At 52.2% G+C, this 27,996-nt stretch overlaps 8 protein-coding genes across 11 annotated transcripts; 6 read left to right on the plus strand and 2 right to left on the minus strand.

The window, feature by feature from the left end:
- The first annotated feature begins 74 nt into the window (after window positions 1-74).
- LDX57_004066 lies at window positions 75-5,794 on the plus strand. Of its 2 annotated transcripts, XM_046085715.1 has the most exons (4): window positions 75-335; window positions 430-915; window positions 992-3,761; window positions 3,829-5,794. In XM_046085715.1, exons 1-4 carry the CDS (start codon window positions 151-153, stop codon window positions 5,449-5,451), a joined length of 5,064 nt encoding a protein of 1,687 aa, XP_045941678.1. In that variant the 5' UTR covers window positions 75-150; the 3' UTR covers window positions 5,452-5,794. The 2 variants fall into 2 exon arrangements, with proteins under 2 accessions (XP_045941678.1, XP_045941679.1); XM_046085716.1 differs by having other exon boundaries at window positions 430-3,761.
- An 18-nt stretch (window positions 5,795-5,812) lies between these two features.
- RAD3 lies at window positions 5,813-8,720 on the minus strand. Of its 3 annotated transcripts, XM_046085717.1 has the most exons (4): window positions 8,578-8,720; window positions 8,047-8,503; window positions 7,878-7,994; window positions 5,813-7,816 (listed from the first exon to the last, which is right to left on the minus strand). In XM_046085717.1, exons 1-4 carry the CDS (start codon window positions 8,592-8,594, stop codon window positions 6,020-6,022), a joined length of 2,388 nt encoding a protein of 795 aa, XP_045941680.1. In that variant the 5' UTR covers window positions 8,595-8,720; the 3' UTR covers window positions 5,813-6,019. The 3 variants fall into 3 exon arrangements, with proteins under 3 accessions (XP_045941680.1, XP_045941681.1, XP_045941682.1); XM_046085718.1 differs by having other exon boundaries at window positions 8,047-8,720; XM_046085719.1 differs by having other exon boundaries at window positions 5,813-8,503.
- Window positions 8,721-8,956: 236 nt separating this feature from the next.
- LDX57_004068 (ubiquitin-protein ligase RKR1) lies at window positions 8,957-14,202 on the plus strand (the record flags this gene model as incomplete). Its single annotated transcript, XM_046085720.1, has 8 exons — window positions 8,957-9,256; window positions 9,323-9,716; window positions 9,792-11,502; window positions 11,553-12,376; window positions 12,429-12,845; window positions 12,895-13,268; window positions 13,323-13,622; window positions 13,681-14,202. 8 exons carry the CDS (start codon window positions 8,957-8,959, stop codon window positions 14,200-14,202), a joined length of 4,842 nt encoding a protein of 1,613 aa, XP_045941683.1.
- Window positions 14,203-14,407: 205 nt separating this feature from the next.
- On the plus strand, window positions 14,408-15,722 carry ppm1 (protein C-terminal leucine carboxyl O-methyltransferase ppm1; the record flags this gene model as incomplete). Its single annotated transcript, XM_046085721.1, has 2 exons — window positions 14,408-14,660; window positions 14,734-15,722. The coding sequence occupies 2 exons, from the start codon at window positions 14,408-14,410 to the stop codon at window positions 15,720-15,722; spliced, it is 1,242 nt and encodes a 413-aa protein (XP_045941684.1).
- A 1,242-nt stretch (window positions 15,723-16,964) lies between these two features.
- LDX57_004070 (SUN domain-containing protein) lies at window positions 16,965-18,617 on the plus strand (the record flags this gene model as incomplete). Its single annotated transcript, XM_046085722.1, has 3 exons — window positions 16,965-17,303; window positions 17,366-17,601; window positions 17,660-18,617. 3 exons carry the CDS (start codon window positions 16,965-16,967, stop codon window positions 18,615-18,617), a joined length of 1,533 nt encoding a protein of 510 aa, XP_045941685.1.
- A 438-nt stretch (window positions 18,618-19,055) lies between these two features.
- Window positions 19,056-19,727, plus strand: LDX57_004071 (uncharacterized protein; the record flags this gene model as incomplete). Its single annotated transcript, XM_046085723.1, has 1 exon — window positions 19,056-19,727. One exon carries the CDS (start codon window positions 19,056-19,058, stop codon window positions 19,725-19,727), a length of 672 nt encoding a protein of 223 aa, XP_045941686.1.
- Window positions 19,728-22,518: 2,791 nt separating this feature from the next.
- Window positions 22,519-23,891, plus strand: IST1 (DUF292 domain protein; the record flags this gene model as incomplete). The annotated part of the gene is made up of 2 exons (XM_046085724.1): window positions 22,519-22,539; window positions 22,680-23,891. 2 exons carry the CDS (start codon window positions 22,519-22,521, stop codon window positions 23,889-23,891), a joined length of 1,233 nt encoding a protein of 410 aa, XP_045941687.1.
- Window positions 23,892-25,152: 1,261 nt separating this feature from the next.
- On the minus strand, window positions 25,153-27,348 carry LDX57_004073 (putative MFS transporter; the record flags this gene model as incomplete). The annotated part of the gene is made up of 4 exons (XM_046085725.1): window positions 25,153-25,813; window positions 25,863-26,161; window positions 26,218-26,399; window positions 26,460-27,348. The coding sequence occupies 4 exons, from the start codon at window positions 27,346-27,348 to the stop codon at window positions 25,153-25,155; spliced, it is 2,031 nt and encodes a 676-aa protein (XP_045941688.1).
- Between the last annotated feature and the right edge of the window lie 648 nt (window positions 27,349-27,996).

The raw sequence follows: 27,996 nt of genomic DNA on the forward strand, positions 1-27,996 counted from the left end.
GAAAAAAAGTTGGGTGAACTTTTTTCGCAGCGTCGAGACCGTCGAATCCCGCCGTTTCTTCTCCAAGGCCAGCAGCCCCAGAAAGGACCACCACAGTTCAAAGCGTCGCTCGTCGTTCGTCGCTCGTCGCTCAAGGAGCTGCAGGAAATTATGGCGACCTTCGCACGTCCTGTGGCCTCCGCCATCTCGGGGGTTGACTTTGGGGTCTACAACGATGCGGACATCAAAGCTATCTCTGTAAAGCGAATCCACAATACGCCGACGTTGGATTCCTTCAACAATCCGGTTCCTGGTGGATTGTACGATCCGGCCATGGGAGCGTGGGGTGATCATGTGTAAGTTATCATAGTCTTTTCTTTTCGGAGAATTCTTGGAGGGGCTTGCTTTTTCTATCAAGCGGGAGGGGAAAAAAAAACTGACTGGATGTAGCTGTACGACTTGTCGCTTGAACTCGTGGTCTTGTACCGGTCACCCTGGACATATTGAGCTTCCGGTCCATGTTTACAATGTTACGCATTTCGACCAATTGTATCGTCTACTTCGAGCGCAATGTGCTTACTGCCATCGCTTCCAAATGCCCCGAACCCAACTTAATGTCTACACCTGCAAATTGCGACTGCTGCAATATGGATTGGTTGACGAAGCAGCTGTTATCGACTCTTTGGGCAAAAAGAAAGACAAGAAGCAGGGAAAGGATGACGACGGTTCCAGCAGCGAGGATGAAGATGAGGATGATCTGATCGCGAAAAGAAACAACTACGTTCAAAAAGCCATTCGGGAGGCCAAGGCCGCGGGTAAACTGGCCAACCTCATGGCGGGCATCAAGAATCCCATTGCTTCGGAAGAGAGACGTACTTTGGTCAAGGAGTTCTTTAGAGATGTTGTCAGCATTAAGAAGTGTGCCACTTGTAAAGGGTATGTATTGCGACAGCCCGAGCACCCCGCATGAATTCTTTCCAGGCTTGTCAGCAGTTATTGACAAACAGTCAAGAGTATCTCCAGGATTCCGAAGAGATCGGTACTCGAAAATCTTCCGAAAACCCTTGCCCGAGAAGATGAGACTTGCTATGGTACAGGGTGGATTCCAGGCGCCAAACTCCCTTGTCCTCGTTCAACAAGCCAAAAAGTCCAATTTGAAAGAGAAGCAGGCTCTTGCGAACGGTACCTCGGATAATGTCAGCGTTACGGAGACTCATGGAGCAGAGGAAGAAGTTGCTCGTGGGAATGCCGTCATCTCCGAGGATGAAAGCAAGAGACAGGCCGGTGATGGTGGGCAATACATGCCCTCCCCGGAGGTCCATGCCGCGATCACCCTGCTCTTCGAGAAAGAGGGGGAAATTCTTAATCTTCTTTATAACTCTCGACCTCTATCGAAGAAAGAATCGCAAGTCAGCGCAGACATGTTCTTCATCAAGAACCTATTGGTGCCGCCAAACAAGTATCGCCCGGCTGCTCCCCAGGGACCCGGCGAGATTATGGAGGCCCAGCAGAACCAACCTTTCGGACAAATTTTGAAGCACTGCGACTTCATCAACCAGATCAGCAAGGAGCGACAGACATCGAGCGCCAACTCTTCATTTCGTGTGCGCGACTACCGTGATCTGCTGGCTGCCATCGTGCAGCTTCAGGATACGGTCAACGGTTTGATTGACCGTGATAGAAGCGGACTTTCGGGAGCGGCAGCCGCCGCGGCTCCGAACGGTATCAAGCAGATACTGGAAAAGAAGGAGGGTTTGTTCCGAAAGAACATGATGGGAAAGCGTGTCAACTTTGCTGCCCGAAGTGTCATCTCTCCTGACCCTAACATCGAAACTAATGAGATCGGTGTGCCGCTGGTCTTCGCGAAGAAGCTGACCTACCCTGAACCGGTGACAAACCACAACTTCTGGGAGATGAAGCAGGCGGTTATCAACGGCCCCGACAAATACCCCGGTGCTATGGCAATCGAGAACGAGGTGGGACAGGTCACGAACCTCAAGTTCAAGAGTTTGGATGAGCGAACCGCGTTGGCCAACCAGCTGTTGGCACCGTCGAACTGGCGCATCAAGGGAAATCGCAACAAGAAGGTCTACCGCCATCTGACCACCGGCGACGTTGTCCTGATGAATCGTCAGCCCACGCTCCATAAGCCTTCTATCATGGGTCACAAGGCGCGTGTGCTCCCCAACGAAAAGGTCATTCGCATGCACTACGCAAACTGTAACACCTACAACGCTGATTTCGATGGTGATGAGATGAACATGCATTTCCCACAGAACGAGCTTGCTCGGTCAGAGGCTATGATGCTTGCGGACGCGGACCACCAATATCTTGTTGCGACGTCTGGAAAACCCCTGCGTGGTTTGATCCAGGATCATATCTCGATGGGAACGTGGTTCACTTGCCGAGATAGTTTCTTTGATGAGGATGATTACCACCAACTACTCTACAATTGCTTGAGACCGGAGAACTCGCATACCATCACGGAGCGCATCCAGTTGGTTGACCCGACCATCATTCGCCCGAAGCCCCTTTGGACAGGAAAGCAGATCATCACAACCATTCTCAAGAACATCATGCCCCCGGGAAGAGCTGGTCTGAACATGACGAGTAAGTCCTCGACGCCCGGCGACCGATGGGGCGAAGGCAACGAAGAGGGAAATGTCATTTTCGATGATGGCGAGTTCCTCTGCGGTATTCTCGACAAGAAACAGCTTGGACCTACCGCTGGTGGTCTCATTGACTCTATTCACGAAATCTACGGTCACACTATCGCAGGAAGACTGATTGGTATTCTTGGACGTCTCCTGACGAGATTCCTGAACATGCGAGCATTCACTTGCGGTATCGACGATCTTCGTCTGACTAAGGAAGGTGATCGCACTCGTAAGGAAGTCCTCAAGAAGGCTGATGCCATTGGTCGCGAAGTTGCGCTGAAGTACGTGACTCTCGACAACGCTAACGTACCCGATGAGGACGCCGAATTGCGACGACGTTTGGAGGAAGTGCTTCGAGACGAAGAGAAACAGGCTGGCTTGGATAGCGTTTCGAACGCTCGCACCGCTACGCTGTCTACCGAGATCACCAAGTCCTGCCTTCCGGGCGGATTAGCGAAGCCTTTCCCGTGGAACCAGATGCAGTCGATGACCATTTCTGGCGCCAAGGGTTCCGGTGTTAACGCGAACCTGATTTCTTGCAACCTGGGTCAACAGGTTTTGGAAGGTCGCCGTGTTCCTGTCATGATCAGTGGTAAGACCCTGCCGTCGTTCAGGGCTTTCGACACGAACCCTATGGCTGGTGGTTATGTCTGCGGTCGTTTCTTGACTGGCATCAAGCCCCAAGAGTACTACTTCCACGCCATGGCCGGTCGTGAGGGTCTTATCGATACCGCCGTCAAGACCTCTAGATCTGGTTACTTGCAGCGTTGCTTGATCAAGGGTATGGAAGGCTTGAGGGCCGAATATGATACCTCCGTCCGAGAAGGATCCGATGGATCCATCGTGCAGTTCCTGTACGGTGAGGACGGTCTGGATATCACGAAGCAGGTTCATCTTAAGAATTTCGATTTCTTGGCATCGAACTACAAGTCCATCATGTCTCAAGTCAACCTGACCAGCGACTTCCAGAACCTAGCGAAGGATGAAGTCACCAATTGGCACAAGGACGCTATGAAGGCTGTGCGCAAACACGGAGTTGATGCCAAGGACCCCGTACTCTCTCTCTATCACCCCGGTGGTAACCTGGGCAGTACGTCAGAATTCTTCTCGCAAGCGCTCAAGAAGGTATGTGAACGAATGAATAACCTCGTCCCAACGCACACGCACACGCGACTAACTAAGGCCTTTACAGTACGAGGATACCAATCCCCGCGATCTCTTGAAGGACAAGAAGAAGACCACCACCACTGGACTCATCGGTAAGAATGGAATCATCAGTAAGAAGTCATTCAATACTTTGATGAACATGAAGTATTTGAAGTCCGTCATCGACCCTGGTGAGGCGGTCGGAATTATGGCTGGTCAATCTATTGGAGAACCTTCGACTCAGATGACTCTGAACACTTTCCATTTGGCTGGTCACTCGGCAAAGAACGTGACGCTGGGTATTCCTCGACTACGCGAAATTGTCATGACTGCTAGCCCCCACATCATGACCCCGACCATGACCCTGGTTATGAACGAGGAAATGTCCAAGGAGCACTCCGAAAGGTTTGCCAAGGCAATCAGCAAGCTCAGTATCGCGGAGGTTGTTGACAAGGTGACCGTATCGGAGAAAATCTCAACCGGCAGCACGAAGGCGAAGGTCTACGACGTCGAAGTCACATTCTTCCCGGCAGAGGAGTACACTGCGGAGTATGCTATCAAGACTAAGGACATCCAGAACACGCTGCAGAACAAGTTCATCCCCAAGCTTGTGCGACTCACCCGAGCTGCCCTCAAGAAGCGGGTTGATGAGAAGACGGTGAAGAACTACTCGACCGCCCAGCCTGAGATTGGTGCCTCCGTCGGCACCGTCCAGGAGGCCTCTGGTGTCGCCGATGCGGAGGTTGACGCAGATGATGACGACGAAGAGGACGGAGACGATGCCAAGCGCTCCAAGGGTTCACAGAACCGCTCGAACCAGATCTCTTATGAGGGCCCCGAGGACGAGGAAGTTGACATGATCCGACGGCTCGACGACCAGGATGATAGCGAGGATGAGGACGAGGGCAGCGATGGGACCAAGACCAAGACGGGTGATGTTGAGATGGCCGATGCCGATGACTCCGACTCCGACTCGGAGGATGAGGAGGCAAAGGACAGCAAACTGCGGGAAGACGATATCCGGGGCCGGTACGCGGAAGTCACCAAGTTCAAGTTCAGTCCCAAGAAGGGCAACTCGTGTACCGTCCAGCTGCAGTACGACATTGCGACTCCCAAGCTTCTTATCCTGCCTCTGGTCGAGGAGGCCGCCCACAGCGCCGTCATCCAGAATATCCCCGGCCTCGCCAACTGCACGTATGTCGATGCCGATCCGATCAAGGGCGAGCCCGCCACCGTCATCACCGACGGTGTCAACCTGCTCGCCATGCGCGATTACCAGGACTACATCAAGCCGCATTCTCTCTACACCAACTCGATCTACCACATGCTGGCCTTGTACGGTGTCGAGGCTGCTCGTGCCACCATCGTCCGCGAGATGTCCGAGGTCTTCGAGGGTCACAGTATCTCCGTTGACAACCGTCACCTGAACCTGATCGGTGATGTGATGACCCAGTCCGGTAGCTTCCGCGGTTTCAACCGTAACGGCCTGGTCAAGGACAGCTCTTCGCCTCTGTCCAAGATGAGTTTCGAAACCACCGTCGGCTACCTCAAGGAAGCCGTCATCGAGAGAGACTTTGATAACCTGAAGAGTCCCAGTAGTCGCATCGTTGCCGGTCGTCCTGGAATCGTGGGAACCGGTGCTTTCGACGTCCTTGCTCCTGTGGCTTAAGCAGCTTAATCCATTAATTGTTTAGATCGGTGTGGATAAGTGCGTTATGTGGGTTGTTGTAGCCTGCCTGTATCATTTTCTATTATCCTTTTCTTTTTGTTGTATATGTTCGTCAGCTTGAGTGAGTGAATGACCGAGTGAGTGAGTGATTGATGTGTATGTGTGTATTTATCTATGCATTTTCTTTTGTGATTTCTTTTCCTTGTGTGATTTTGATGTGTCCAATGACCTCTGGAGTTCAGTCTCAGCGGAATTAAGAAAAAGCCTTGTTTTGTTTTCTTATCTTTAGATAGCATTTTCATACTATACTACAAGCAGAACAAAATTCGTGTATTTCATTTTGGATCCCTCAGGGGTTTTCTTTCAGTAGAGTAGAATCATATTCGAGTGAGAATGTTCTTATATATAAAACACCATATAGAACCACCGTGGTATCATCATGTTGGACGGACTTATTTCCAGTAAGTGAAAAGCAGATACAGAAATCGCAGAAGACAGAAAATATAGCCAAAAAGCAGCAAATCTATTTTAACAAGGGGAAGTATAGTAATATTAAGTTGGTGTGTTTTCACTGCGCATCCAGCATCATGAGGTCTTCGTCAATATTGTCGTCAAATTCATCCGCATCATCAGGCACGCCATTACGATAGACGCCGTTTGCGCCATTACCGTTGGCCAGCTCTTCACGCCGGACTCGGTCTTCTTCCTGCATTTGCTTCTCGCGATGCTTTTCCAGATCAGCGAGGCTCCACGTGGAGATACCCTCCTGGTCCTTAGCCTTGAAGGGCTGGGCCATGGTGCGCAGAAAGTTCTTGGCCGTGGCGACCGCCATGTCGGTGCTGAGATTCGTTTCGCTTTCCAACATGGCTTGACTGATCCACTTGGGGAGTTGGTTGCGCTTTTTCTGAAATCGTCTGTCGGCGAGGACCATGACTCCGTAATCGTCTTTGCCACGGAGGACACGACCCAGGCATTGGGCGGCGTGACGCATGGCGTCGAAGGACAGGAAGTCGTTTTCGCGGATGCGGTAATTCTCGCGGAGGAACTCGAGACGGGCCTTCAGGATGCGGGATTCGGTGTACTGGAAGGGAACGCCGATGCACAGCACGGCGCGCCCGTAGTGGTGGTCGAAATCGATCCCTTCGGATACTTTGCCTCGTGCGACACAGAAAAGGATAGCGCCTCGTCCGTTGCAGCAGGCGGTTCGGTACGTCTCCAGTGCGAGGGAAGATTCCTGCGCATCAGGGGTTTCGACCAGGATTAATTTGTAGTTCCAAATCGAGTCCAGGATACCCATGCCTTGCCACATGCTGATGATGGACTCCATGTACAGATAGGAGGGGAAGAAAACAACGACACCATCGGGGGTGATGCGGGCGAAGTCGAGGACAATATTTCCATAGTTGCGGACGACACCGGGGTCATTTCGAATCTGGAATCCCGAAGAGACCTGCGCTTGATCGGATCCTCGCGTCACAATCATGGGGAGGAAAGACCGACGTGCAAGTGTCATACTGTACGATTCTTGCATGACTGTGGTGAAATCCAGCATCTTTGGATACATCTCCAGGGGCGACAGAGTCCCCGAAGTGATGATAACGGAGCTGAATCTGTCAAAGACGGGTTTGATGGCAATCGCAGCATCAAGGCAGGTGAAGTGTAGGATGGGGTTCGGCACGGTGGCCGCCTCGGACTCGAACGGCTCAAGAATTAGAAGGAATCCTTTGTCGTAAGTTGCGACCAGAGTCGCGAATGTCGCCACCTCTTGAAGGGGCTGGTAGTCTTCTATATTAATAAGTTCTAGCGTTCGCACGAGGGACGTGAGTCGTTCGGCGCAGAAACGAAGGGGTTTTCGTTCGATAAATGTCAAGTCCTTTACGTGGGTCAAGAACGAAGGGGGCGTTTCGGAAATGGTATGGGTGACTTTCATTCGGGTCTTGAGGTATTCGATGAATCGTTTGAGGAAGGTGACAAAATGCTCTGCACGACGGATGTTGCCCGGCACGGCCTCCTTCAGCAGGTCATCCGGAAGGACGGGGTTCGAAATGAACTGCTCCTCTTCTCGCGCCTGTTCTGCCTCCCTTAATCCTTCAACAAGCTTGGAATATTCGTTCTGCAACTTCTCGGCATCCGAACTCTTCATCTCGTGGATTTTCCGTTCCAAGTTATTTGCTCCCCTTGTGGCCTTGCGCAACGAATCTTCCGTGATGTCGATACTGAGGGATTCAATGCATACGTTGTCGATATTGTGTGCTTCGTCAAAGACCACTATACAGTCTTTTGAGAATTCTTTCGATACCCGCTCCGCAATTTTCGGATCCAATAGGTAGTGGTATGAGTAGATTATGACGTTGCAAAATGGCATCTATGTGAAGCAGGTTAGTATGACCGGAGTTTCAAAAACTGTAAGGCTCGAGGGTATTCACCATCCGTCGTGCCGAAAAGTAGGGACATTGCTTGTGCTCCTCGCCGTATTTGAGTAGACCGTCGAGAGTGAAAACGCCGGGAGGGATGAGGTTATGCGGTTCGAGTAGATCCAGGTTCTATTTGACGCATCAGTTTAGGTTCTAAGGAGCGCGACCTCCTTATCCATACCTCATGATACGTGCACAGCTCGACATCCTCACCGCGCTCTTTCTTTTCCTTGACAAATCCCGCCGTTAAGCTCCGACACCTCGCATCGACGACTGTGCCGCTTTTCTCCCTTTTGACGGACGGATGCAGACACAAATTCTTTCGACTGGTCAGACCGAGCGCCCGGAAGTCCTCCGTGTATCCAAGCTGGTCCGTCCGAAACTTCATCAACGCCTTCAGCTCGGCCAACGCCTTTTCGATCTCCGACATTGTACGAGAGCAGTAGATGAGTTTGCGGTGTTCCGGATAATGTAGCTGGTAGGCGATAATTAACGACAGAAGCGATACTGTTTTCCCGGTACCCGAAGGCATCTCGAGGACACAGTTGCCCCCGGCATCGAGGGTCTTTTTGAGGTCGCACATGTAGGCATATTGCTCGGGATATATACGTGGGTACGGGAAGAGGACGGGCAGGTCACTGGCGAGAGAGAGAAGAGAGAAAGGAACGGTCAGAGCTGTGCATGAGCTGCAGGTGAGGGAACTAAGACTTACTCAATGAAGAACTTCATTGTGACGGACGAGCACGATGCTCTGGACAAGGCAGCAGAAGCAGCAGAAGCTCTCACATTCCGGACTTTCCAAAGGTCAAAGAGACCCGCGCCTTTTCCTGTTCGGGCGATCGATGACACCAGCCCACGTGACCGTCCCGATAGAGACGCCGATTGCCCGCCGTCATCCTTCTTCACTGCGACATCTTCTCGTCCCTCGACCGGCATTCTGGGATGAACGACCCTCCCTTTTGTGTCGCTTATCTGCTTGAATTCTGTCCTACGGATCATTGACTTTCGCTTATAGAGGATATCTATGAAATTCGCTCCTCGTTCCTTCGATCTCGATTGCATATATCCATCCCACTTTACCCCACATTATTATGAGCAAAAAGTTCAAGTCCCAAGCGTCGAGTAGCCGGGCCGCGGCCGGAGCCTTTGGTACATTTGGGGGATTTTCAGGAGCCTTTTCGACCCAGGGAAGAGAGCCTTCTTCCCTGACCTACGTGGCCGAGCCTCCGGACTTGTCGCGCATATCGGAGCCACAATTGGCAATCGCGTTCAAGAATTTTCTGAAAAAGGACGAGGTCACGAGGACGCGAGCATTAGACGAGCTGAAGGATTTCGTTTCGGGTGTAGAAAGCAGTGGTGGCACTCTCGATGATGGATTCCTGGAAGCCTGGGTAAGCGACTATGGTGGATTGTATAGGATGGAGTAATGACAAGAACCCAACTTACGGTGTGAACAGGTAAAAATATACCCGCGGGCATCGATCGATCTGTCTCGTAGAGTGAGGCAAACGGCGTATACTATTCAAGGATCGGTTTCATCGCTGGTAGGGAAAAGAATCGCCCGATTTTTACCCAAAGTAGTCGGCGCATGGCTTGCAGGCCTGTATGATAATGACAAGCCCGTCCATCGCTCTGCTCTAGAATCCTTCACGCGAGTTTTTTCCACGGACGAAAAGCGAAAAGGCGTGTGGAAGGTCTATCAGACCTCCATCCTGGATTTTGTAGATGATGTCATTCTTCAACAAACTCCTCAGACTTTGAGCGACGAGCGCACCGTCAAGCCTGACGACGCGGAAGCGAAGTACGCGCGCGTGGTAGGAACTGCAATTCTACTATTTAATCGAATCATAGGTATGTCCACTCATTGTATACCGTCAAGCGTTTTCTCTTCCTTTCTCGTTCTGTTTTATCTCACCATAAACTCAGGCAACTCAACCCACGAAGAACTTGAAAAGGACCTTCCAACTATACAAAACCTCCTTACAAGCAAATCGTTATGGGCTCTATGCTACCATGATGACCCCTTCGTCCGCAGGTCCATTTATACGCTTGTGCGCTCGGCAGTGGCCAAGGAGCCCGAAGAACTCGATTGGAAACTCGTCAGCGCAGCCTTGATTGGCAAATCACTACACGCCTCTCAATTAGGATCGTCCTCAGACCTGTCCGAATCTCTACTTCAGGCCACATCTGCAAGGCCTCAGTTATGGACGGACGATTATTCCGGTAAATCGTCTGCAACGAAGAGGTTGCTTCAATACATGCAAAAGGGTTCCCAGGGCGGCGCAGGCTCCTTCTGGCCAAACCTACACCAGCTACTTCTGATAATTCCGGTGCAGACATTGGCAAACGGTGACTCGCAGATTGGGCTTACAACGGCAATTGCTTTAACCGAAGCATTCCAAGAAGGGCTGACTTCGAGGGACGAGCCTCGACAAAACCACGCCGTTGCCTGGAAGGCTTACGTTGATACCGGGATGTGGCTTGTAGAGCGACTATCTGCTGGTGAGAAAACAAAGTTCCTGCAAGAACGATTGTCCCCTCTATTGGCGCAATACGTCAAGCCTGAACCAGATCGGTCGAAGTGGTCACTCCCAGCTTTGTCCTCTAAGAACATCACCATTGATTATCTCGAAGGACTGCTGGCTCACGGTCATGCAAGTGAAGTGGAAAGGGTATGGACTGAACTATCAGATGGTCTACTTGAGGCCGTCAAACTATCTTCCCCAGAGCAATCGAAGGACTTTAAGTTGTCGCAGGACGAAGTGTGTTCCCAGGCTGAACGCCTTCTAGTTTTAGAGGCGCTGGTGCTTTCGCGGGTCGTCGGAACGGATGGTGAGACTCAAATACTTGGTATATTCGAGAGGACGAATTCGCCGTTACTTGAAAACTGCATCCAGGTCCTTCAGACTCGCAACGGCAAGCCCTACGGAGCGGCCGCGGTGGTTGAAGGAATGGTCAATAACGTTGCACAGATCGCTCAGCGCTCTCAAGCTTTGGTAGAATTCGTCAAGAATGACGCCCCGGAGCTTCTGTCATCGCCATCTGCTGATCGTCTGATTTCCCTGATATTGACTTGTCGGTCTTGGGATGGCTTTGGCGAGAGCTTTGGCAGGATCATTGAGCAAGTGGCAAAGTCAGAACCGGAGTCGTCGAATGCACATGCTGTTCAGAAATTACTTTCCACCCTCAATTTCAAGGAGGTGGACGGGAAAAGTGTGCTTGGTTCATTGATCATGCGAGCCCTAGACCAGGCCTGTAAGGGTAGCAGCCTGCATTGGTCCATTGTTATCGCCGTTCTCCAGAACCAGTCTTCCCATGGAGAGCTTACGGATTCAATGTTTTTATCGCTCATCGATGCTCTTTCCGACGAGAATAAGGCTTTGGATACACTTCACGGTCTCTCCCAAATTGCCAACTCCGTCCCGACTGCCCTTCGGGGCTTCCAGAGTGGTTCGAACGGCTCCAAATTGACCGGAAAACTGCACTTCCTCGCTGAATCACCGTCGGAAGAAGTTGCGGTTGTTTCAGAATCTTTGATCAAGACGTTGAAAAAAACAGTGGTCGGCGAAACAAGCGCTCGGTCAAGCGTTGAGATTCTCCAGCACAACTTTGAACTTGTCAGTGCTGAGTCGCTTTCGTAAGTATTGCCGTGGTAGGTTTAAATGCGATGTTACTGACTGTGAAAAGGATCGAATCTCTCTTGAGCATAGCGGAAGAGCTACTACACAGTACCAAACCCGAGGACATTGGTTCCGTGGCAAAGGATATCCTACCAGGACGCCAGACCTGGGAGAAAGCTCTTGGTCCCTTCCTTGAGCTCCCTCCTCGGCCATCGACTGCTATCACTAGCCCTCTTGGTGGCACGGTGCATCTCGTTAACCGACAACTGGCCGCTGATTTCAAGGAGCGGTATGAAGCTGTCCCGCGCGACTCGAGCCACTGTTCGTCCGCATTCCGACTGGCCTATTTCACCACCAAAGTTCTCTCCTTATTTGCCCTTGCCGGACATCTCGGCACGGATGAGCTTGAAACCCTTTTCCACAATCTCCCTCTTGCAGTACAATTAGTCGATGACGATCTCAGTATTGAAAACTCCAACGGCATAACGGGACTTACGCTTCCCGAGCAGCGAGAGGAGTACATGGAGGTCGTTAATGATGGCCGAAAGGTTATCAGCGGATGGGTCCACTCTAAAGATACTCTTGCCACAACGATCACCTCTTTCTGGGAACGGAAGCTTGAAGGGCTTCAAGGTACTTCGCCATCAGACTACCGGGTCGGAGAATCTTTTGTGAAAATTATGGGTAGTGTGGACTCGTCAAACAAATCCAAGACTCCGGAGGAACTTACAGAACTATGTAAAACTGTTCGGACAGCCAACGCTGTTCGGACTGCATCATGGGTGGCTCTCTTACGTCAATCGATCCTCTCTACGCCGGCCGGGACACGACTCTGCAACGAACTCGTTGCGGACTCTACAGGGTTAAAGCCCGAAGACGAGAAGAAGGACGGTAAGCTTCCCAAGCTCGATTGTGATATAACCGCTAATGGTGCAATGGGCAGGCCTGCGGAAGTTGTCGTTGCTCAACCTTCTTCTGGCAGGTGATGAGAGTGTCGCTGCATCCATTCCGACGCAGAGGTTGATGTTCCTCCTCAAGCATCTCATCCAGTGTCTTCAGTCCGAAAGTGCGCCTCTGAGCGTCAAAGCTGAAATTTTGCAGAGTTTGACATACGTCTTACCCTGCATTCACGAGATGTATGGCTCTCACTGGGAAGAAAGCATGGATGTTCTCAGCACAATCTGGCAAGGCATCAATGGTGGCGATGAAGCATTGCCATTGCTCTTGGCCTCTTTCCGACTTTTCGCTTCTTTGAAGTCAATTGTGGATGACGAAGAGAGTAACGATGACGTTAAGGATGCTTGGGCGGATCGCAAGACAGTGTTATTCAACCGATTGACTTCGACGCTGCACAAATTCGGTAAGCTGCTACGGTACTCCATACACAAGGTATACATCTGACGGACTAGACTCTTCGACCACTTTCTACCAACCTCGCGATGTCGCCGTCGACCGCCTGCGCCGCCTGCTCAATGTCATTCCTACCGACAGTCTTGAGGATGTCAGCAAAGTTTTCCCTCTTTTGACCGCGCATAGTGGCACCGTCCAGCGGGCTGCCTACAACATCCTCCACCGGTATATTCCGAGCGTTCAAGAACAAATTTCCTTTGACGTGGCGTTATCCAAGACGACCGTCAGACTGCCCGACGAACTCATGTCTCTGCTACTCGAAGCTCCCACGATGGCATCTGTCAACCTTGCCTATGACGATGACCGGACATGGGCGGATATACGGTCATATCTTCTGAGCTGGAAGGTGGTGTTTGACCATTTCGTTAATGCAGTATGTTGCCCACAATGAACGAGATAACCATGGTGGAAGCTAACCCCGGGATAGTCTCTTACTGTTCAAGAAAACTACGTGACTAGCATTAAGGAAAACGACACGCTGGCGCCGTTGCTGGAATTCATGTTTGACTTCCTCCAGGGCTCACACGGAAAGATGATAGATGCGTCTAAGTTTGACATTCGGTCATTCGAGCTGGATCAGTCGGAGACCTACGAGAGAGAAACCCAGTGGCTTCTCGTCCATCTGTACTTCTTGTGTCTGAGGCACGTGGCTAATATGACCAAGAATTGGTGGATTGACACGAAGAAGCGCATCAAGGGGCCTGTGGAGGCGTGGACGGAGAAACATGTAAGCCGCATGGTGTTTGCATTGCCTCTAAGATGCAGAAGCTAACTTAGCCCGACAGGTCTCGCCCCTGGTCATTGTAGATGCACTTCAGGGCATCACGGACTGGGTGTCGACGCAGGATCCCAACGAAGAGCGCGCATTGGCGGTTAAAATTTCTCCCAAGACGGCCGAGATCATTGCCAGCATTCCGGTCGACGAAGAGTCGCCTCCTGTCTCCTTGTCTATCTCGCTTCCTCCGGCTTACCCCCTGCAGCCCGCCGTGGTCGTGGGTCGCAGCCGGGTGCTGGTCGACGAGAAGAAGTGGAAGAACTGGCTTCTAACGATCCAGGGAGTGATTATGTTTGCCAACGGCAGCCTGGTGGATGGGCTGTTGGCGTTCCGCAAGAACGTGCAGGGCGCATTGAAGGGACAGAGCGAGTGTGCGATCTGCTACTCGGTGATTTCGACGGACATGCAGACGCCGAACAAGCGATGCGCGACCTGCAAGAACACGTTCCACTCGGTGTGTCTGTTCCGATGGTTCAAGAGCAGCAACCAGAGTACGTGTCCGCTGTGCCGGAACAACTTTGTCTACGTATAGAGCGATATAGAGGGTGGCAATAGATAGATATAGCGCGTGTATAGTATAGCGTGTAGCGTACAACATACAGCATAACGAGGAATGAAACAAAGCATGCAAACTGACGCAATCCATCAAAGCCGACAGGTGGGGTAACGTGACCCCACCCGTCCAGCAATCATCCCGCCGCGTCTCTCTCCATTGCTCGGAGCTTCCTCTCGCAAACATGTCGGCCTCGCAGATCCCCAACCTCAACACTCTCCGGCGAGGCGGCGGACGGGGTCGTTCACGCGGCCGAGGCGGTCTCGCTGGCGGCCCTCCTTCTCGCGGGAGCAAAGATCGAGTGGTCCAGGGCACCGACCATGACGCCAGCGTCTCCCGGCTGAGCGCCGTGGGATTAGGATACCTCGAAGACCCATTTGCCAGGGCATTAACGCCGCCCGATTTAGAGACACGACGACTGCCCATCATCAACAGAGGTGACTCATTCTCCCTTCTCATCCCGTCCCATGCCATTGACTGTTGCGCTCAACTAACGCTACAACCCGACAGGCACCTACGTCCGTACCGCCGCGATCGACCAACTCGTCCACCGATTCCTCACCCAACCCTCTTCCCCTTATCCGAAAAGCAAAAAACAAATCATCTCTCTCGGAGCCGGCTCTGACACGCGCGCCTTTCGGCTCCTACCCTCCCATCCGGACTTGATCTATCACGAGATCGACTTCGCCGTCAACACGGCGGCCAAGATCCGGTTGATTCGCGCGGCGCCGCAGCTTCAGCGCACGTTGGGGATAATCGGGCGGTCGGCGCCGGAAAATGCGAAGGTCGAGATCTCGGAAGGCGGGGATGCGCTGCATACGGAGACGTATCATTTGCATGCGTTGGATTTGCGGTGGCTGAAGCCCCAGACGAAGTCAGAACAAACCACAACCACAACCACAAACCTATCAGGGGAGGAGGACCGCGGGGATAATGGCATCGACGATCCACGGACCTTGCTACGCGACGTTGACCCGACAATTCCCACGCTCCTCATCTCCGAATGCTGCCTCATTTACCTCACACCGCGCGAAGCCGCAGACGTAGTCGACTTCTTCACGCAGACGCTGTTCCCGGCAGCAACAGGTAACCAGGACGGCGCTGCGCCCCTTGGTCTAATCTTGTACGAGCCAATCCGACCGCACGACGCCTTCGGACGCACGATGGTCTCCAACCTGGCGACGCGCGGCATCCAGCTGCAGACGCTGCACCAGTACGCGACGTTAGAATCGCAGCGACAACGGCTGCGCGACCAGGGGTTCGCGCACGGCCAGGCAGCAGCGGACGTGCATTTCATCTGGGAGCGGTGGGTAGACGAGATGGAGAAGGAACGGGTGGCGGGGCTGGAGATGTTGGACGAGATGGAGGAGTGGAATCTGCTAGCGCAGCATTATTGCGTCGCTTGGGGTTGGCGGGAAGGATTGGCCGGAGGGGGAGGGTTTGAGGGGTGGAAGGATTTTGACAGCCAGCAGGAAGGACTTGGCAGGGCAGGCAGTTAGCACCGAGTCTCGTCAGCCGTAAATAGTTATACCCTGTAAGATACTCAACCTTCTTTGTTTTCTGGGTTTGACTTCCAAGTCCCTCAGGTATAAGCCACTGGCAGTCTTTTTATAGTGCATGACTGCATACACCGTGGACATCCATACATTTTCTTGCACAGTATACTAGCAACGAAGTATAGACTGCGACTCAGCCGGTAGGTGGTCTACGACCGACTAAGCCCCAAGCAGTAAACCCGTCTCGGCAGTTCCTCCCCAAGATACCGAGCGCCTTGGGTCTTGTCTAGGCATTAGGCAAACAGAGTTTGGTCGTCTAAGCCCACTTTTGGAGATTTGCCAATTGCCCCTATTCTTTAGTTCTTGTACGACCCGAGCAGCAAACTGCAGTGGATCCTAGGAAATAAAACAGAATAATAGAGAATAATTGACACCTGACAAGGACACTGCCGATCGTGGCTGAATGATGGACATCCCGTGCGGATTATTGAAGCTACTTTGACTCGAGTCTCAGGTTTAAATTTGATAATAAATAAATAGATGCAGGGAGAAGGTTACACTTCCACCCCCAAGAAGGTATAGTACGGTGTAACCACCTGCAGGACGGCAAAAGGAGACGAACCCTGCACTGTCTCTCCACCAATGGCGGAAGCTCGGGTGGGTTCCTCCTCATGAACCCCCGGGGCGTTGGGGGCATTGATTGGCGCGACCCCTGAACAGCACCCCCGGCGAGGTGTCCCAAAGAGGAAAGAATCGGCTCAATAGCCTCGAGATGGTTCGGCCTTGGGAGCAGAAAACTTGGCGGGGAGCTGGCTGGAGTTGGCCTGAGCTGCTGGGACTGTCGTTAGAGTAGAGACTAGGCAGGTGGTATTTCCTGGCCGTCGCGCCGTTTTCCCTTTCTCTTCCTTTCTTCTTCTTCTTCTTCGAGGCCGCCGTGATTCCGTTGCGTGTTTTCTGGGTCGTTGATTCTTGATCCCCCTCCGTTCTTTCGTGCTTCTTGTCGCTCACTTTAGTCTTTCGTTTTGGGGATCGTCTTCTTCTGACCCTAGTCTTTCGTTATCAATAATCCTTCAATTCGCTGCAGTATCACGCCTATCCGAATCATCGTGATTCAGTCATTCGTTTCAACATCAGATCACTATCCCAGTATAACGCTGTATATACTAACCGCATTCATTGTCCGGTTTCATCCATATCTGTATATTCAACAAGAACCTGTATATTTATATCCAATCCACCAGCAAAATGAAGTTCACCACCGCAACCGCCGTGCTCGCCTTCCTCGCGACTGCCCAAGCAGCCCAGCATGGTCACCACCATAACCGCCGCCATCCGCATTCTCCCGCGGAAGTCGAAGTGGAAGTCGAAACCGAAGCGCCATTGAAGAAACGCGGAGGACAGTGCGAGTTCCCCTCCGATGCCGGTCTGGTTTCCGTGACCCCCAAGATGAAGAACGCCGGATGGGCTATGAGCCCTGATCAGCCCTGCAAACCGGGCAATTACTGTCCCTATGCGTGTCCCCCGGGACAGGTGTCTATGCAATGGGACCCTGAGGCGACCTCATACAGCTACCCCATGTCGATGGTGAGTTGGCAATCGCTTTTCCCGTGGTGTATTCATGAGCGGCTGTGTATTGACTAGTATAGAATGGTGGACTGTACTGCGACGAGGACGGTCAGATCCAGAAGCCGTTCCCCAACAAGCCCTACTGCAAGGACGGCACCGGGTCTGTGGGCGTGCGCAACAAATGCAAGGGCGGAGACGTCTCCGTCTGTCAGACCGTTCTGCCCGGTAACGAGGCTATGTTGATCCCGACGCTGGTGCAGGAGCTGGCGACCCTTGCGGTGCCGGACTCTTCCTACTGGTGTGAGACCGCTGCGCAGTATGTCCTGACTCACTTGCTTCACTGATCTTTCCTGTTGTCATGCTGATGATATCAGCTTCTATATCAATCCGCCGGGATTTGGCCCCGAGACCGCCTGTGTCTGGGGTACCTCGTCCAACCCCTACGGAAACTGGTCTCCGTATGTGGCCGGCGCGAACACCGACTCCGATGGCAGCACCTTCCTAAAGATCGGGTGGAACCCGATCTATCTGGAGCCGACGACGCCGTTCCGCAACGAGGTGCCCGAGTTCGGTGTCGAGATCGAGTGCGAAGGAGACGGGTGCAACGGTCTGCCCTGCAAGATCGATCCCGCCGTGAACAGCGTCAACGAGATGATCGGTAGCTCGGAGGACGGTGCTGGAGGCGCCGCATTCTGTGTGGTGACCGTGCCCAAGGGCGAGAAGGCCCATATTGTTGTGTTCGACAAGGGTGGGAGCAGCAGCGGTGGCGACGACGACTCGTCTTCGTCTTCCTCGTCCGTCTCTTCTGCGCCGGCATCCACGAGCACGGTCGAAAGCACTACCAGCATCAGCACCAGCTCCATTGTCAGCACTCCTTCCACCAGCAGCACCAGCACTATCATTAGCACTACTTCCACGACCAGCAGCACTTACATCCCTCCGACCACTACTTCCACTACACCTACCCCGTCGTCGACTTCAACTTCGTCTTCGACCTCGACCTCGACCTCTACCTCGAGTTCCAGCACGCCACCGCCTACCTCGACTTCAACCTTCATTCCTACCTCCACCCCCACGTCAACCTTCACCCCGTCGTCGTCCACCCGCGCCCCCAGCTCCGGCTTCGTGTCAACCCAGACCCCCTCATGGGCAGGCTACACCATCAAGCCGGCCGTATTAGTGGAGACGCAGGCCACCGCCTACGCCGACTCCACGGAGCAGCCCACCACGACGCCCGTGCCCACGAACTCTGAAAGCGGCGCATCCGGCCTGAACCTGGACATGTCGAAGCTGGGGCTGATCGTTGCGGTGGGAGCAGCAATGTGGCTGTAAAGTGTTCCTTCATTGTAATGGACGATCGACTCGATGTTTGGTTGATGTGATGATGTGCGGAACATCATCATTTTTAATATTGACTTTTTACTTTTTTCTCTTCTTGTTTCTTCTTGGTGACTTGGACATTTTGACTCTGATATATCTTTTATTTCTTGTTCGGGATACCATGCTCGATTTTTACTTTTGACGATTGATGGATTATTTTATTATGATTTTTTCTTTTCTTTTGGATGGATACTTGTATGATGATGGTGGATAACTTCTTCTCTATTATATTTTTCTATTTCTTTCTGATATATTCATTATTATTCATCAGTGACTAGTCTAATTTCTTTATTAGTTAATATTGACAGGGATGCATAACTCTTACTTGTTGTACTCGATTTCTATAACGTGTGCTTGAATAGGGGTTCAACTCAAATATCTCAAAGGCTGATGCTCGAACGAATTCTACTTCAAGCTTCATCACATGAGACCGCTCCAGCTCGACCCGTTCATCATGGCCATGCCAATCCCGCCGAGATACCCATGTTGCAGAGTCTCTGGTCTTCCCGCATCAGTGTGCGCATCCAGCCAGACGACACCCAGCTGTTTCTGGTGGTCCTCGTGTGTCGCCTGCAGTCCCGCAGCGACCCCAGCAGACGCCATGCAATTTCCGGCCAGAACGAGTGGTATGGCATCTCGCTCGCGGAGTACAGGATGGCGGCGGCGCGCGCGCTGATGGACGATGACGCCCTCGACTATCTGGACCTGGCGCTGGACGACTACGCCAGACCGGCGGATGAACCGCCATTCGAGGGTCGGACGTTACTGGAGGTGTTCTCGGATCTGCCGCGTTCTTCTTTCCGTCTGGGCGTGTCGGGCAATATCATGAATCCGCAGGATGCGGCCACTGTTCTGGACGCTGGGGTGGACTTTCTGATGGTGGACAGGGCGGCCATTCTGAATCCGGATTTCCCAAGCAATGTTCAGAAAAACTATGACTATAGGCTACCCAGTCTACCGGTTACTGCGAACTACTGGAAAGAGGTTGGTTTGTCTGAGCCGTACCTTAGATATATGAAAACATGGCCGGGATTTGTTACGCGGGAAACAGGAGGGTGTTAATAGGAACACGGCATCTCCGCGAGTGACTTTGTATAGTAGCTTAGGGTAACTCAATCTAGAACGAAACATGGACTTTCCAACCTAGAATAGCCATTGTGCTTCTTTAGCTACTGTCTGAGCGAGAGGTCGGTCCGTCCTCCATGCTTTGACACGGATCCACACTCACATGGGTGGCGGCACCGTTCCATCCGATCGCGCGCAGGATTCCAATGCCTTTTCATTGATGGTTGATCGCGGACGGTTTCGCTGTCATTAGCGGGACCGGCATCACCGAAGTTGTCAGAGCCTTTCTCGCCGGGGAAACTCATCTTCGCTTAAAGAGAGTGTTGGGAATGCCTCATCGATCGACTGGGGTGTTGCCGGGTGGACAAGCGACATCGTTATACCTGTTCCCCCAAAGACACATACCCCTGCTCCTGGTTAGACAGTACCTAGCTTCGGGCCTCCTTTTCGGATCGACTTAGGCTGACAACGTTAATGGTGTGTCTAAGCGCCGCAAGAAATGCAGTAGAAGATGTCCGCTAGAAGCGGTTTATCATGCTTCTCGAGTATTTTGATTCGTTCTAGAAGCGCCAAGATATGTTTGGGTGTTTTCTTTTGATCGACTTCATACCCAGTCTTTCAATATACCCTGCAGGGTAATGATCGAATCTCTTGCAGCGCTCGTTCAGCGCTATTGCTAGGGTTGCCGCTGACTCGTAGTGGTCGTCGAACTCCTCTAGGTGAAGAGAATAGTTGTGTTTGTATCGAGCTGGTCGATCAACATACATGGTGAGGTTCTGCCAGGGGATCTCAACGACCATCGCACTGACAAGCTGGTAATTGCATAAGCTAGGTGGGCTCGGCTGGTTCATGAGTATATTCTTCTCACGCTAGGTTGTGGACAAACGCCTTCTCGCTACTGCTGCAGTGACGTGATACATAGCCTCTCTATAAAGTGCGATCACGTACAAACATTAGCTTAATTGAATATCCCAAGTCTCTGAACTCGAAGATTGGAGCATCTTCGCGTGTGCCCAAGAACAACTCCGTTCGAATGCTCTGAGCACCGATTTGGCTATCGGCGTTCTTGTTGTCAGCTGTAGATCGGCCCAGTCGGAGATTGACAAGCCAAGGGTATGTATGTCTCTGCGAGTATCCCGCCGAGTAGGACATAGAGCATCAGACCACTGGGATGAATAAAGAACACTTGAATTTGACAATCACTGCATGTACCCTTGGCATGCGGTCCCGCACGCTGTCGTGAGAATCTGTCCGACGTTCTGGTTAAACCGTCCTTGCACGCCTATTTCGTTGCCTACAACAACACGTTCACAGCTGATGACTGATTGTTGACCAGCCCTATTGGTGGTTTGGCAGAAGCTTTTCCCGTCCTGCTTAAAGTTCACCTATTGAGAGTCCATCCTATAGCATTTGCGGCGGCCTTCTCCATTCTGTGTCAAATCGTCGTTCCACCACAGATGCTGCTCATTTTGGGTCGTTGAAATCAAAGCAATAATCGCCGCTATCAAGCTGTCTGGTAGCTTCGTTCAACGCAAAGGCAAGTGCTTGATCTCGAGATCGGGCGACCATTCCTGGGGCTGTTTTGGTGGAAGTGGGAATGCGGTTCGGGTCGCATTACAGGAGCCCTCACAGTTCGACAGGAGCTTAGACTAGCTCTCATAGTTAAATAGAGACTCGACCGGTCTTTCTTACCAAGCGCCATCTGAAGTCACGGCTTTGACACCGCCTTTAACAAGCCAGGTTCTCTAGGCGGAACTTGACTTGGTCCCCAAACGCAAGATCAATTGGCCTGAAGGCGAAGTTAGCCGTCATTGCTTGGCCAACATTCTGCTGAAAACGGTCTTTGATTGCTGTCTCATCTCTGCAGATTCCTTGTTCGCGACTCATGGCGTTTTGATAGGGATTCTGCGGCTGGTGGCTTATTATGCCCGTATGGTTGTTCCAGTTATAGACCCCTTTCCGGTCAAGGACGCTCGCGCCACCCACCTTCTGAGCGCATCCCCTTCCAATGATGATGTCTTTTGTGGACATAGCTCGGCATGGTTTGAACCCAGAGCTCTCTCAACACGGAATTGTAGCCAAATCTGTAAAAGTAGTTAGTACAATAGGCCGCTGATTCTAATATTCTTTCTTCCCTACCTTGAGCCGAAATGAACATGTCCTCGAGACGCTATAGGGCCTCTTTAAGGCTATTCCTCGATATGTTGTCTCTGTCTCGCCGGTACAAACGTTGGTCTGCTCGATGAGATGACTATAAATGTCTCCGGTTGATTCGAAAAACCACAGCTTGGAACAATCGTACACGCAGGCGGGAACTCGGCCTTATAAGAAGAAATCGGTAGGGCTTGAGTTCTTGAATGGAGACATGCTAGATGTCACCTGGCCTGGTTCTCGAGAGGAAAAGTAATAGAAGGGAGGAAGGGGAGAGATTCTGTATACTAAGGTAAAGTCGGGAGCACAGTTAATTGGACGTAGTGACTGGAGGCTACTCATATGGTGAATACCGTCTGAATTATTTTATTTCTATTAACTGATTAATTGTAAAATTAATGTAACATTCATTTGTGGTTTTGCCAGGGATGGAACGTGGATGACAGCAAATGCAGCAGCCTACTCGGTGTACTCCGTGTATACCAGCCAAGACCCGCCATGTGATGGTGACATAACCGTAACCATAATTCAACCACTTCCCTCTGCCCTCTTCTCTCTACAACTTCCTCCCCATCCAACTCTCTCGCCATTCCTCTCAATCAACAATCCTAAACGCCAAAATAATCTTCCGATTGAAATGCCCCCCTCACCACAAACTGTACGTCCCCCTTCTCTCTACCTACCCAGCCGTTTTTCTTTCCCCATCACGCCCATTCCTACCCCACCTTCCCCAATTCCCACCTCATCCCAACACTCCTCCCCTCCTTGCAGAACAAACTAACCACCAAATTCCACCAGACAAAACTAACATCCACCCTCCACCTCCTCATCCCGCGTCTCCGCCTCCTCCAAAAGAAATCCACCGCCTCCTCCGTCGTCCAGCGCCGCGAGCTCTCCCACCTCCTCTCCGAAGGCCGCGAAGCGTCCGCGCGCATCCGCGTCGAAAATGTCATCGCGACAGACATCTCCGTCGAGGTGCTCGAGATGGTCGAGTTATACTGCGAGCTGATCCTAGCGCGCGCCAACGTCGTCGACCAGGCCGCGTTCGGCGAGAAGGGGGTTCTGGCGAGGAATCGCGCCAAGGAGGTGTGGGGGAGTTTGAGGCATGCGCAGGGCCAGGGACAACAGCTTGCCAGTGGAGGGAAAGCGGGGCATCAGAAGTCGTCGTCGGGGTTTAGTTTTTGGAATCCGTTTGGGGGGTCGAGTAAGTCGGTTGCGGCTGACGGGGTGGATTCAGCAAAGCTTGAGAACTCGGACGCTGGGCGCGGCGTGGGGGAAGAGGACCTTGAAGGGGAAGGAGATGACGAAGAGGTGCTGGAGAGCAAATATATCGACCCTGCGCTGGACGAGGCCGCCGCGGCTATCTTCTACGCTTATCCCCGCTTCCCGCATGATGTGCGCGAGCTGACGATTCTGCGGACGTTGCTGGCCGATCGCTGGGGGAAGGATTTCATGGCGCTGGCGGCTGATAATAAGTTCCCGCGCGGCGAGGGCGTGAAGGTCCCGGCGCGACTGGTCAAGGGGTTGCGTGCGAAGCCGCCGAGCACGGAGCTGGTGGAGAGCTATCTATTGGAAATTGCGCGCGCGTATGGAGTCAACTGGGGGGCGCACCTGCAGGGTCATACAGAGCAAGAATTAGGGGAGGCACCGGGGGAGTTTGAGGACCAAGACAATGATGCAGCCGAGTCGAAGGATGGAGCCGCGGGTGGAGATGATGCCGGACCTGGCGATCTCCCATCCACGCCGGCCAAACCGCAACGTCGTCAGTCGGACACCGCGGAACTCAACCGCGTGACGCCGCCGCGGGGTCTGCAGGCAGGAAAAAGCCCCGTCAGCGTTGCGCCGCCTGGACCGAGATCGGATAATCCCAATCCGCGCGTCAAGGTGCCGGATAGCAGCTCTGGAAAGGTGACGGACGATGCGCCGGAGACTCAGACGCCGAGTAAGAAGAGCGGAGGCATTCCAGAGCTGGACGAGTTAACGAAACGGTTTGCTGCGCTGCGGCGGTAGCATCCTTTATCACTGCATGTATCTGTAGATGTGACGGTACCCACTATTCTCATGACTTATGACGATTATCTTCCATACTTATCAAGGTTCACGAACTGTTTCATGCATGTATGATATGATATCCTCTACTTGTTCAATCCTAGTAGCTAGATACTCGTATCTTCAGCCCTCTTGCTACTATCCCATAGTTCACACATGACACACATAGTCCAGCTAAGCTAGCCAGAAACACAAAAAAGCAGATACCCGAGAAATAAATGACGACAGGAACGATGACTACCTTGCATAGATACAAAAATGCCCGAAAAGAAAGATATTGAATACCGCGGTAGCTATAGATTCACCCGCTCACCACCCGATTAGACCAACTAGTCCATCCGTGAAGGTAGAAAGCAAGACCTTCACCGATTAAATCAGATACGGGAACTGGCCCATGAAGCTGCAAGCTCAACATATCCACCCCTTTGGCTGGAGATGGGGGACTTAGAATGCTTGAATCTTAGGGGGTTGACTATTTTTAGGGCGCAGTATTCTCAAGAATCCAGAAGTCATGAATTGTCGCGCGCGTCATTGATGCTGGGTTCTTGGGATTCTCGGAATTGAAATTCGTGGCCTGGAGGTATATCTGTAGTAGCAAGCTATTTTGGGCAATGTAATGTAATGAGTAGGTTCGACACATACTATCTGCACCTTGGTGTCTTGTACTTTACTTCTCCTGGTCTCGTTCTTTGTCTTAACCTAATCATTCATGTTATAGAAATTTTATGCAAATACCTCGTTGAATAAATTCCTTTTCGTTACTTCTGAATGGCTTCATGGTTGCCAGCTCGGGATAATGTACGGAAGATCTGCATGCCTGAGGCAAAGACCGATAATACCTCTGCGAGTAATACTTTGTCAATTCAGTATGCGTAGCTAGAAACTTTCCCTCTGGTTAGAGGTTTATAAGTACTATTACTTGGATCGATCATTTGGTTGTCAATCCTCTGGAGAACTAGGTTGGCGGTAGAATGGCGCAGTTGGCATGATTGCTAGTCCCGGTAACAGATTGACATAGATTGGATCGTGAAGAAACTAGCAAATTGTCTTTAGAGTCTAGTGTATATTGAGAATTGAAATTCACCAGAGTGTCAAAGAGAATTAGATCTCTAGTATGATTATATACTAACATATCTAAACATATACCACAAAAAAAGAACAACTAATATATACAACCCAAGTCAAATATCACCCCACACATCAAAATAATAGAAAAGAAAATTCAATCCCGATACTCCTCTTCACCAGGAAGAAGAATCTCATGCCCCGAGCCCTCATAAACAAAAATAGCCGCGACACATCCAAACACCGAAACCAAAGCGATCAACCACCACGCGAAACCCACCATCCCGATATCCAGACCGTAGCCGTACCACGAGCCCGAGAAGATGGGACCCACGGTACGGAACGCCGACGAGACGGATTGGCCGATGCCGTGGATGGTGCCGAGGACGGAGGGGTGCGGGGAGCAGTTGTTTAGCAGGATGATGGACGTGGGCAGGGTGAAGGTCCGCGCGGTGACCTGCAGGAAGAGCACGACGATGATGGAGAACCAGACCCATGAGCCGTTGGCCTGGCCCGGGGGCGGGGTGCTGGAGGGCGCGAGGGCGATATAGGGTGCGAAGGCATAGGCTAGGGGGAAGAGGGTGAGGAAGTATTGGTAACTTTTGGCGGTGCCGAGGCGGTTGTTGATGGCTGGGTAGATGGTGAATTGGAGGAGCATGCCGATGATGCCGAGGATGGCGGTGGCGAAGCCGACGCTTTGAGGGAGCATGCCGAGACCGCCGGTGAAGATGAAGGGGAGCTTCTGCTGGGGGCTGGCGGGGTCGTTGGAGTCGTAGCGGGGAGTAGAGAGGAAGAGCAGCCAGAGGTTGTTGAAGGCGCTGAGATCGTCAGTATTGAGTCTATTGAAGCGACTAGAGAAAAACCTACCCCATCTGGAAATCGAAAAAGGCCTGCGCCAGTAGCGTACACAACACATTCTTAGTCCACAATTGGCGGAAAGGCAAGGTGTGAGCGTGTCGCGCAGGCTTGGCTGCCTTCTCTTCCAGTTCGTAGCCTTCCGTCGGGTCGCGAGACCGATGTAGAAGAGGGCCGTCCTCGTCGTAGTCGGCGAAGGGCAGTCGCTGGTAGATTCCGGAGGACGACGGGACGACGGATTTCACGCCGCGGGAGAAGATCCTCATAGTGAAAACACCCAAACCAGGTTTTCCCTTGCATGCGTCCAGAGTCTGAATCCATTAGCACCATCCAGAGCAGTACTCCAAAGCAATACACCCAGACATACCTCTTCTAAACCCATGGCCACGCAGACCGCAGCGAAAGAAAGAAAGATAGCATTGGCCAACATGGGCAACGCATACGGATACGTGATCAGCCACTGGACACCCGTCTGGCCGCCAAACGAAGAGTCCGGACCAAACAAGCGCGGATAACTCCTGACCGGATCGGCCAGCATACCGCCCATAACTGGAGATCATTAGCCCGCGTCCTTCCAACCCCATACCATAATAATGCAAGGAGACTCACCGGGCCCAAATAACGAGGCAATATTAAACCCAATCGGCAAGATCAAGAACGCGCGCGAATGGTACTTCTTCTCCTTCACATTCTCCGCAATCATGGTCCGAATGATACCCACGGTACCGTTAATTGCACCACCAAACGAACGCCAAAACACGGCCTGCGCGAATGACGTCGAAAAAGCAACCCCGAGACACGAGGCCGCCGTACCCAGTAGCCCGACCAGCAGGACGAACTTGCGACCTCCCCACTCGGCATCGGCCACGCGACCCCAGGGGATGGCGGTTGCGAACTGCGCCGCGGTGAACGCGCCCTGCAGGATACCCGCCTGCGTCGACACGTCGGAGTCGGACAGGTTCTCGTCGAACGACTTGAGTTGGTAGAACATGTAGGCCTGCAGGGAGGCGATCTGCAGGAAATCGAAGACGCGACACAGTCCCAGCAACGCCAATTGTTTCTTCTGCGGCAGGGACATCCATGTCACCGGGCCGGGCCGGGGCGTGGGCGCCGCTCCTGCCGGCGCACCGGCGAGGGGCTCTGATGGTGTTAGGAGGGCGGATTGCGGTTGGCTTTGCGAGCGACTGCGGACGTGACCGGAGTAGTCTAGGGAGGTGTTTCTGAGAGCCATGCCGGCGGTGGCGGGGTCGTGCTCCGAGGAATGGTTGGAGGAGCCCTCGGAGACGTCGTCGAGGGAGACGTTGGACTCGCGACGACGGCGCTGGGTGGAATCGGCGTTCTTGTCGTGACCGGTTGTCCAGGAAGTGGTGCGGGTGTGGCGGGCATTCCGGTTCTTGTGGTTGTTCAGATGGGACGAAGGGTTGGCAGATGGAGGGAAGGCGGGAGATAAAGGCGAGGCGCTTCCCGCGAATGACCGACGACCGGTTCCTTGGGACATTGAGGGCGCAAGAGAAGGTCTAAGAGCAAGCGTGGGAATGGCGCCAAGCTAGTAGGGCGACGTCAGTGGGAGGGACGAATGAGGGTGGAAGTGGAAGTGGTAGTCTAAACGAGGAAACAAGAAAAAAATATCCGAGCGAATCAAAGGAATGACCGAATGAGAAGAAAGACACCGCCAGAAGAACTCAGAAGAAAAGAACGAAAGAAGCAAAGAGAGCGAGGGATGGACGGAGATGTAGTTCGGAAGAATGAAAGATGAAGCGAGAGAGAAGAAGAATGGAGTGGAGTCGGGGACGATAACAATACGCCACGGTACAGGCATGCGGTACGCTGTATTGTACGGACAGTACTGTATTTATTTATATTTTATATTTTATATTTGAATAAATATTTAAGCTTGCGACGCCGTCTCCACTTGTAGGCGTCTTGGCAGCTGCTCTTCCTCCTTGCCGAGTAGTTTTATTTTTCAGTGATTTACTTAATGTGATTACATTTCCCTCATTCGCATGACTCGAGGTTATACTTTATACAACTTATGAAGCCAAAACTGAATACAATAGAAATTAGAATAGAAACAAGCCAAATAAACAACGTCAAACTGCAACCACTCACATGCATACGTAGACCTCGTCAGCCATCAGCATATAAA

Source organism: Aspergillus melleus (assembly GCF_016097325.1).
Source record: "Aspergillus melleus strain CBS 546.65 chromosome Unknown contig2, whole genome shotgun sequence".
In the NCBI taxonomy this organism is placed as follows: Eukaryota; Fungi; Ascomycota; class Eurotiomycetes; order Eurotiales; family Aspergillaceae; genus Aspergillus; species Aspergillus melleus.

Excerpts from the sequence above, each read along its gene's own strand:
- LDX57_004066 (XM_046085715.1), top strand. The coding sequence starts at position 151 with ATGGCGACCTTCGCACGTCCTGTGGCCTCCGCCATCTCGGGGGTTGAC. Across the intron at positions 336-429 it reads GGAGCGTGGGGTGATCATGT|CTGTACGACTTGTCGCTTGA; the intron begins GTAAGTTATCAT and ends GACTGGATGTAG. Across the intron at positions 916-991 it reads AAGTGTGCCACTTGTAAAGG|AGTATCTCCAGGATTCCGAA; the intron begins GTATGTATTGCG and ends CAAACAGTCAAG.
- RAD3 (XM_046085717.1), bottom strand. Across the intron at positions 7,995-8,046 it reads AGCTGTGCACGTATCATGAG|AACCTGGATCTACTCGAACC; the intron begins GTATGGATAAGG and ends TGCGTCAAATAG. Across the intron at positions 7,817-7,877 it reads ACTTTTCGGCACGACGGATG|ATGCCATTTTGCAACGTCAT; the intron begins GTGAATACCCTC and ends TGCTTCACATAG.